Source organism: Phalacrocorax aristotelis, chromosome 1, assembly GCF_949628215.1.
Source record: "Phalacrocorax aristotelis chromosome 1, bGulAri2.1, whole genome shotgun sequence".
Lineage (NCBI taxonomy): Eukaryota > Metazoa > Chordata > Aves > Suliformes > Phalacrocoracidae > Phalacrocorax > Phalacrocorax aristotelis.
In genome coordinates this window covers 117,435,342-117,445,430 of record NC_134276.1, presented here as the reverse complement: position 1 = coordinate 117,445,430, position 10,089 = coordinate 117,435,342, and the positions used below count along the sequence as shown (strand labels likewise).

At 48.9% G+C, this 10,089-nt stretch overlaps 1 protein-coding gene across 2 annotated transcripts; it reads right to left on the bottom strand.

Annotated features, from left to right (window-relative positions):
• Positions 1 to 2,251: 2,251 nt before the first annotated feature.
• Positions 2,252 to 8,241, bottom strand: LOC142061609 (uncharacterized). Of its 2 annotated transcripts, XM_075102931.1 has the most exons (4): positions 8,161 to 8,241; positions 6,991 to 7,210; positions 4,561 to 4,650; positions 2,252 to 4,105 (listed from the first exon to the last, which is right to left on the bottom strand). In XM_075102931.1, exons 3-4 carry the CDS (start codon positions 4,610 to 4,612, stop codon positions 3,180 to 3,182), a joined length of 978 nt encoding a protein of 325 aa, XP_074959032.1. In that variant the 5' UTR covers positions 4,613 to 4,650; positions 6,991 to 7,210; positions 8,161 to 8,241; the 3' UTR covers positions 2,252 to 3,179. The 2 variants fall into 2 exon arrangements, with proteins under 2 accessions (XP_074959032.1, XP_074959040.1); XM_075102939.1 differs by lacking the exon at positions 8,161 to 8,241 and having other exon boundaries at positions 4,561 to 4,647; positions 6,991 to 7,120.
• Between the last annotated feature and the right edge of the window lie 1,848 nt (positions 8,242 to 10,089).

The window sequence follows — 10,089 nt, the reverse complement described above, 5'->3', positions numbered from 1 at the left end:
AGTTACAGCTCTCAACAACAACGGTTTTTAGAGGCTTTTGCATGAATTCTAACACTCAAGCACGTGCAACATGCAGAGAACACATTTTAAAATGTGTTTGAAGAGCATTAACACAGTTCTGTACTGCTGCAAAGATCTTTGAAAGGAAGAGTGTGGGTAGCATCCCAAGTATTGCTGGGGAGACCTGAGATCCACGCACTTCTGTGAAAAGCTCAACTTTACTTGCAGGCAAATTAATTAAGAAGCAGCCCTTGCGGCTAAGCTTAACTGAGTTCCTGTTTGAGCATCTCAATTACACTGATTTCATGATTAAACTTCTTTCAATTAATGGGAAAAACAAAGAATCCATGGGTGAAGTATTGGACAAACTGTTTAAGCTAATGAGGGAGGGCACTGGTGTTTGTGAAGCAGCTGGTAGTAGGAGCCTGGAGGAGAAAAGGAAAACAGCTGCCTTCAAGTAAGCACTAAATTCAAGCACAGGAGCAAAATGAAGGGGAACATGCTGGTGTGCTTCAATGCATCAAGTGGCCACAGAGAAATGCTGCATGAATATTGATCATCTTAGCTGATTAGTACCTTTAGGTTAAGTTTATACCAGTGTGTAACAGCCCCAGGGAGTGAATCTGGGTGCCCAGTCCCTGCTCATCCACTCTGCATATTCGTGTACTATATTCTACACCGCATTCTGGAGCAAAGTTGTTTGCAGTGGTCTGTGTTCAGTAACTAACTGCTCCTGAAGAACCACCAGTTGAACAAGGCTGTCCCTTAGGGCACCCTGCAGGAGCTACACGTCTAGGACACAGGGCACCAAGACCAACACACGGTCTGGCCACATCTAGCTAGATGACAACCTGGCATTTTTGGAAGGAGTTCACCTGGTCTAATACCACTTGGCTTCCGTGCCCCTGGCAACTTTTACTGCACAGATGTAACTGTTCTGCTCATTGCATTGCTTTGCTCCTTCCACACACGAACACGATAGGCTGATACTCCAACTCTGAGGCAAGAGTTGCATTTTCAGCCAGTCTATGGGACAGAACTACTGTTCAGAACAAACACATATCTTGGTAACAGTATGTGTGGCAAGGGCACCGCAGAAACGAAGCGTAGTTTTCCATTATGCTGTGGCAATGGGGCTATGTGTCTTCCTGAAGGGGCTGGGGGAATGCAGAAACAATACAGGCAACGTTTTAGGCTTTTCTAGGTCTAGTCCTCCCTAGAAACATTAAAAAAAAAAAAAAGTAACAAACATGTTAAATGATGTGTTTCTTGGGCACTAACAGTGATACTGGCACGTTATTTATTTCCTTTTTGGCCTGTCTGTTTTCTGACATGAAGACTCTTGGTCTTGCGTACCCTACTGCTTGTGAGGCTGGGGTCTGGACTGGACTAATGCAGTTTAAAATGAACTCTCCAAAGTCTGTCATTTAAACAACGCAGATCATCTTATGGATCTGACTTAGGGCACACCCATGCCAACAATTACTCAGCACAGCTGTATTAATTCAGGCTCTAGGGGGGAAGGTGGGAGTAGAGCAAGACCAAATGACTTAAACTACATCTACTGGCAATGGAGCATGAAGCTGTGCCCTCTGGGATAGCAATTGGTGGCTAAGGGCGGATTGGATGTACCCGCATTACTCAGCCAGTAATTCCAGTCACATTGCTACTGCTCACAGTTTGCTTGTTTCCTTGGGATCCTGTGCTCTTCAGGCTGGGCGTTCTCTTTGCCCTTAGTGATATTCCCCATTTGGGAACTCATCTCTGTGCAAAAGCTCATTGTTAGCATTAGGCCTACGTGCGGTGCTGAAAATAAAAATCCTACAGCACAACAGATTTGATCACTTCATTTTCTTGCCTAAAGCACACTGTGATTCCTTCCCCTGTTTGGCTCCGTGGGTGGAACAGGCATTTCAGTACACACTGCCACGCTCATTACAGGGAGTTCTTCCGTGCTAGAGATATTAACATCTTTGTTATTACTGCCAGTTCCCTCCTCCCCCGTACCAAGTGGTCGCCTGAGCAAGAATTCCTTTCAAGGACAGACTCCCAGTAGTAGTATTCTTCTCCTCAAAGTGAAGATCTCTTCAGAGGTCAGTTCCATCTGCTTTCTCAGAATCCTGCCTCCCCCATATTCCTTGGAAAGTCGTTATTAAAGATCTCAAAACCACTTGCAAAAATATCACAGAGATTCTACAAATCGATGTCGTAATTACATCTTCATAATCATTAACAGATCAAAACCATATCATTTGAGTTAAAAAGTTTTATGCAGGAAAAAATGTTTAACATTTAATATAAAATCGAAGTTTGACATAGCTCATTTTTCAAACGTCATCATTTTTCTGTTCATCAACTGACAATTAGAAGATCACAATTAAAAAAAGTAATCCTAAATACTTTTAAAAGCCTTATAAAAACATTCATAAAGTGCCACCCACAAAAGCACCTAAACAAGAATCTGAGAGAAATACCTATTAGGATGTTAATTTACTTAATTGCTGATGAGGACTAAGCTGTCAGACAGCAGTGTAATTTGTGGAACCGCCAATTTAACAACCATACAACCCAGCAAAAATACCGCTCCGTAGACGTGGCCCCAACAGAGCATCAGCTGGGCCCGGGATGCGTACGCACGGGCACCCAGCACAGTGTTGTGGGGTTTTGAAATAAACAGATGCTAACACCACCTAAACCCAAGAACACCGGCAAGCGGGAGATGTGGATTCTGAGGGGAGTGATCATCCCAGGCCATGGCCTTATTGCAAGGGCAAAACACAGGCACCTTGTACAGAAAACAGGTATGGATCTTACCCGTTTTTTACTGGAATAAAAATCACTCCCCACTAGAAATAACAGAAAAAGGCACTGATCCTTGGAATGCCTCTATGTTCTCCTTTCTGACCTTGAATGTACTGTGCTGTGAGCACCTTTCTCTTCCCCATCCCCAAAAGAAGGGCTCAGAACCACTGCGCCGCAGTGAACATGCAGTAGTTTGTTCGGCAGCGGCCTCTTGGCCAATGCTTGCCAACAGATTTACCCAGAAGTAAAGGGGACAGGCTCTGAGGGATCCCTCCCCCAAAATTCATGCCCCAAATGAAGTGTCCAGGGAGCAGCCGTGTGTCTTCCCAACACCAGGTAGCTGCCTATGGTCTGCGTGGCCTTCTCCCCGCCACCAACTACTCCGTATGGTGCTTCTGGTGGCGCACCAGCTGGGGCTGGAACCGAAAGCTCTCCCCACACTGGGTGCAGCGGTACGGCTGCTCCCCAGTGTGGATGCGGGTATGCTTGATCAGGTTGGAGTTGCCACTGAAGCCCCGGCCGCACTGGCTGCATTTGTAAGGCTTCTCGCCGGTGTGGGTATGAGCATGGTTAATCAGGTCAGAGCTCTGCCCAAAACGTTTGCCACACTGCCCGCAGGCATAAGGCCGGATGCCGTCGTGGGCTCGCTGGTGCTGAAGGAGGTGGGAGTGTTGGCTGAAGCTTTTCCCGCAAGCTGGGCACTTGTAGGGCCGCTCGCCCGTATGCATGCGCTGGTGTTTGATGCAGGTGGAGCTGTCGCTGAAAATCTTCCCGCACTCGCCACACACGTAGGGTTTTAGCCCAGTGTGGATACGCTGGTGCTTGAGGAGGTTGGAGCTCTGGCTGAAGCTCTTCCCACACTCAGCACAGGTGTAGGGTTTCTGGCCTGTGTGGACCCGCCGGTGCTGGATGAGATGAGAGCTCTGGCTGAAGCCCTTGCCACACTCCCCGCACAGGAACGGGCGCTCCCCAGTGTGCATTCGCTGGTGCTGGATGAGGTGGGTGCTCCGACTGAAGCCCTTGCCACACTCGGAGCAGATGGTGGGCCGCTCTGCACAAGGGACTTGCCGTGACGCTGCTGCCACCCTTCTCTCCTGTCTTTTCACCAGGCTGATATCAGAGCAAGACAGCTTAGCCGCTTCCCCCTCCTCCTCCTCACAGTCACCTTGCTGCACCTCTGGGGAGCCACACCGACTTCCATGGCTGTCCCCAAACTGTTCCTCTCTTCCTCTGGACCCTGCTGCCAAGATGTCCTGCTGATCTGTGCTTGCAACGTGAACTGGAAGGGGACCTACCTCACCACCTGGAAAAAAAGTACGACTCTAACTGTGATTCTCGCTGGGAAGCGGCACAGCAGAGAACAGGCAAGCTGTTCTCCTAGGGAGCCTGGTCTGCACCACGTAGGAGAAGCAGTAGAGGGAAGACTGGGAGCAAACAGAAACCTAGCTGCAGGAAAGGCTGTATGGCGTCATCATGCGACCCAGAGCAGACGTGCCACAAACAGCAGAGCCAAGGACAATGCTACAGGTGTCTCCTTGCCCCCAAGAAATCTTCACATATTGTCTTCTTAATATTCTGTCTTCTTGTACATAGTCTTAACAGCAGGCTGACAAAGGCAGCCTGTCTGCCTGCCCTGAAGGGGAAAGCGCAGGTCTCAATATGAGCTGCATGGAAGAAAGTGGCTTAAATAACACTGAGGCAGCTCAAAGAGCATTTTGTTTGCTCTGTGTTTATAAACCTATTTAATTTATTCCTCACCCATGTCTGCCTCCTCCAAGGCCTCATGATCTTGTTCTTCTCCTTGGTCCATCTGGGCAGTTACGTCAGGTTCAGCAATCAGGAATCCTTCTTACAAAAGCAAACAAAAGTAATCTTAGTTGAATATTCAGCAAAAGCTTGTCACTTGTCTTAAAATCTACTGTCCCTGCTGAATACGGGGAACAATCAGAGCAGTTGCGTAAAATAATGGAATTAACTGAGCGAACATTTATGGACATCTTGAGCACTACTGGGGTATCTGGTGTCACATACTCCCTCTTTCCTTAAAGGAGATTCAAGGTTGCCCCCCTTCTGATAAGAAATATACATTAGGACATACACCAGATGTGCTGGACTTAGGATTGGTTGACAGCAATCCTATACAGGTGTAAGCAAGCTACAAAACCTAGCCTACATTTATTTACATTTCTTTAATAATGACAGCCCCAAGATTAATTACTGTCCTAAGGTTATTTTAAATGGAAAATGACTCTTTGGTCACCAGAACCTGATTTTCTTACTTGCTACCTCATCTCTTTTTTCTCCTCCAAGGCCCTCAGGCTGAGGCAGCAAAAACCAACAAACCAGACAATTTAAGGTCTTGTCTATTCCAGCTGGATTCTCTTAGTTCTCTGCCTGGCATTCCTACTGAGCTCCAACAACTGCCATGAATGCAACTGTTGGGCAGGTGCTCTTACCAACGCCATCAGCACCAAAGGCAAGAATTTTTCCTTCAGTATTTGCTATTTTAAGGCCAAAACAAGCCAAGCAGTAAGCAACTGCAGTTAGCATCAAGAGGGCAGGCATTAGCAGTTGCTGCAGAAAAAACACGGAAGAAGAGAGAAAATACAATGATAAGGAAAATCCCACTGTATTTTAAAAAGTAAGAATCAAAGATGGCAGGGAAAGGATACCACATGGATGAATCTAGGACCAGAGACTAACATGCATCACAGCTAAAGCTGAGATTGCTTACAGGAATGTTTTTAAAGCATTTAAGACATTATCTTTTTCCACCCTTTGAGCCTTTATAGTTACTTAATACTAGTTTGCATCACTTCAAAAATATACACCCTGGACTCTGCTTCAAGCTACCAATCTCTCTGGACAACCACTCAAGGTCCAGATGGAATTGATTAACTGGACAGATGGGCTCTGGTGCAAAGACTGTTCACTGATGGGTGCCTGGTCCTGGACCTCTTCATCCATCACCAACAGCTATTTAACAGCAGGTAATGGATAATAAAGGATCAGATAGTGTCAGAATCAAGGAGACAACTCAGATGAATGGAACAGTTTTGGACCTCGGTTTCCAGTGATTATAAAACCACTAGTCTTGAAGTCTTTAATCCTAGGTGGCAAAGCTGGACAGAAAGACAGGGAGCAAGCAAAAGAGAAAGACTGCAATTTTAAACTGCAGAACCATGAAGAAAAAAATATCAGATATGCAAAAAAGAAGCCTTAGCAAAAAAAAAAAAAGCCTTAAAAGTTAATAATCTGATAATCTGAGTCCCTACTTTAAGTATGTGCTGAATGCTGAAGTGGACCACACCTGCAGGCAGATCATATGACAGTTTGAAGCCAGTGTACAAAGGGAGGTTGCTTTCTGCTGCCCTACAGCTCTCAGGACTTTGCCATTACCGAGAATTTCTGTTGCAAGTTTGGCAGTACAAGCTGACCAAGGTATTTACATGCCACAATATGCACCAGATGGCCCGCCTCCACTCTAGAGCAAGAGTCATCAAAACCCTGTCCACACACAGACCTTTCCCCAGGCAGCTAACCACTAACAGCAGGGTTTCACTCTGAAAGCTGTCAACAAACAGGAACTTTGGAGGAGCAAATGCCTCAGCATTTCAGAGGTGGTATCAGCATCTGACAAATGTCCAACCACCACCACCCTGGGGAAACATCTAAGCAAGCAGGCAAGGTAGAAGAGTTCCCTTCTGCAAAAATTTCCTAGCTCAGGTTGCCATTGACACACTGCTGCTATGCTCACGTTTGCTGCGGCAGCTCGGCAGAAAGCAGATAGCCTTTATACAATTTACAGGCTAGTCTGGGGTAAGGAAAGAGTTTCTTCCTTTCCCACAATCACAGTCATGTCTCCATGAAAGGAAGGGACAAACCTCATCAACAGAGGGGACATTCCTTCAGGGATTTAATCTGTGACTGGCAGAAGCATATCCTTGGGCATATTGGGTTATTGCTTGAATGTGGAAACCGAAGCAGGAAGAACATCTGTGTATGTGGGTGTGCGAGGCTACCGTAGGCAACATCTGCAGCTTTACTAAACAAGACACGAACAGCATCTAATTTGGACCTCCAGCAGGGGCTTTGCAAACACACCATACTGTTCCTGGGGCCTTGGCTTTAGCATTGTGATAACCTATATAGATTTCGTAGCTGGGTCCTAAAATTTATGTTCTTTACCTTAGCTATTTGCAAACAGCTACTTATTTTCTCTTCCGACCACTCAGTTCTGTATTCCTCCTGTGGCTGTACCGAGCTGTGGAGGTTATGGGACTCATCCTAGTGCAGAGCGCCATACTTTCAGTTTCTTGTCCTCCTTGGGGTCTCGCAGTCTGCTCCTGAAGTGCTGTCGGTGGCTGAGCGCTCTCCGCACGGTCATGCCAGGCGCGACAGTGCAAACCTGCAATTCAGAAGGTGGCGTTCAAATCTTCCTCTCCCCAGTTATTATGTGGGATAGATAATGCTTGCAGTAATCTCAAAAAGGTGAAGACATTTTTATCACAAAAACCAGCTAATCGTGCAGCTGCACAAACTTGCACAGCGCGTATTGGACTTGTCTCAGGCGTGACAAGAGCCCCCTTCCCTGTACCGTCAGATTTGTTCATAAACTTGCCAGTGACTGCCTTCCTGCCCGGCTCCGCGCCCAGCCAGGGATGCTGGGGGGACGCTGGGAGAGACACAGGAGGCAGAACGGGAGGGCCACTGCAGCACACGCTGCTGGAGCACCTGAAGGCAAGGAGGCTTGCAGGGCAAGCAAGTACTGTGCAGCTTTTGGGAGCAAGGGTTTTCCATGGTGTAGGGGCGCAAAGTTACCTGTCTGCAACAGCAATCAGGGGCATCGGGTGGGAACTGGGGGAAGATACGCATTCGCTCAGCAGCGGGTGAAAAGGGGTGGAACAGGGGTGGAACTGGGGTGAGGTGGGGAACTGCATTACAGGGATGAGACACGAGCAGACAAGGGCGGCAACTACAGTCTAATGAAGGGGCAAGCTGGCCCTCCCCTTCTCCGAGCTGTACTTTTTCCTCTCCTCCGGGTAGCTCCTTCCTCCGCAGTGCCAACAGACACTCAGAGAGGGGTCTGTACTGGTAAGCACTGGTGCACCCCAACGCAGCAGCCCTCCAGCCAGCCAGCTGTGCGCCGGCGCCCTGAAGGGGGGCTCAGAGGAGGGTTTAAAGCCCAGCTCTCAGCGCAGCTCGCCTCTCCCGCGGGCAGCCCAGGCCCTGCCCGCCCTCCAAGCCGAGGGGATGCGGGAGGCCCGGCCCCGCCGTGCAGCACCACGCAGCGCCGCGCCGTGCCAAGCACCACGGCGCCGTCCCGGGGCGGGCCGGGCCATGCCGAGCCGTGCCTACCTGCAGGGCGCCCGCTCCGGCCCGGCTGCGCGGCGGCGGCCGCCGCTTCCTGCTCCGCGGGCAAAGGGCGCTTCCTGGGCGGGGCGGGAGGCAGCGCCCTGGGGGCTGCCGTGCTTCTGAGGTGGCGAGGCGGTGGCTGGTCACCCTGCGCTGGGACTGCTGTCTCCTTTGGAGCTTCGGCGCGGGAGAGAAATGCACGCGTGGTTTCGCGAGGCGGTGCCCGCTGTCCTTAATTTCCCCGCGTAACTCGTACCCGGAGGGGAGAAGGTAGATGGCTACACGTGTTTTCATGAAATGTGGTAGGAAGCCTGAGAGCTTGGGCGAATCAACGAGTTCTTCCCTCGCTCGGGAAGTTCTCGCTACGCAGTAGGTGACATAGGAAAGGATTAACATAGGCCTCTGCAGTTCCGAGCTTAAGCCCGTGCCCGGAGCCCCCCTTCACACAGCTGCCCAGCTGGGGAGCGGGTGCGTTGGGGTGCACCGATGCTCACCAGTAGAAACCAGGCCATTCCACTTCGGTAGGCCGCCAGCAGTACCCCGGCCGTTCGCTCTCTTGTGCGGCGTGGGGGCCTTCGTGCCCCCGGCCACCAGCGGTCGGAGGTCAGAGTCCGGGGCCTGGCGGGGACCAGCTGTCTGAGAGGCCGCAGCTTTTCTTGACGCGGCAATCTGGATGTTTGCTGTTTTCTTGCTGTGCTGACGCTTGGGGTTCCCTGCCACTTTACCAGGAGACTGGCGTGGGTTTGAACACGGAGGAAGCCACCCTGTGGCCACAGACGCAGGCAGGAGACAGCAGATGTGCTCCACAAGGTCATAGAAATGAGCAGCTTTTCACCTTGCCCACTGTATCCCAGCTGGTAAATAGCTGCCTTTTTGGGTGGTCGTTTTTTCAAGCCACCGCTTGCTCCAAGGTGATAATACAGAAAATTATGCAGCCCTTCAGGGAGCTAAAACACCCAAATATGTAGCATGTGCTCAGCAGTGGTACAAAACAGGCTGGCTGTGAGGTGAGGACTCAGATGAGGGCACAGAAAGGAGTGGTTTTCCAGGAATCTGGAAATCTTTCCTACTAACAAAGTGAAAAATCCTCTCAGAGCCTCCTGATTCCCTTTCTGCTTCAAGCTATTATCGGTGGCAGGGCACAAGTGGTTTGAATTAGTAGAAACCGTAGTGACTCTGTGCCCTAAACTGTATAGGAAATGCAATAAGAGAGGAAGGAACGGGGCCCAGTTTTGTCATGCTGAGGCTTTGTTATGATTTAAGCATCAGTTTGCTTTAAGGACTTTTTCTGTTGGAGAAGTGATGACTGATATGGGCTCATTAGACTCACAGTCTGTAATTTCACTGGTTGTGGACAGATGGAGAAATGGTCGTCAACAAAATAAGATGGGAATACTGAAATAGAATGAAAGGGAAAACATGGCCACATCAATTTACAAAACAGTACAACAGGCAGGCCCATTGCTGTATCCTTGTCAGGCTTGTAGCATATAGCACATTTGCTTACAAATGTGGAGGGTTGAAGATCAAAGTACAAAAGAATGAAAGAGGAAATTAATCCTGGTTGCTGGATATCCATCCCTGGAGGTTTTTGAAACTTGGCTCAACAAAGCCATGGCTGACCTGATCTGGTGCTGGTGATAGTTCTGCTTTGAGCGAGCAGGAGGCTGGGCTCTGGAACTCTCTTCCAATTGACATTTCTGTGATTCTGTGACCGAGATGTGGGCAATTTTGGGTTAACATACATGTAGCATCCTGCAGACAATTCAATAGTTAAAAGCTGGTGAGTTGGGAGAAATCTTCCAAAAAGGGTTTGGCTGTCTTAGAAACACATAAAGCAATAAAGTGCAAAAATTGGGTGACCATATTTCATGGAAAAGGGAAGGAAGTGAAGTGTCTCCAGCTTGATAAAATGGTAAGCCAGCATTTCCT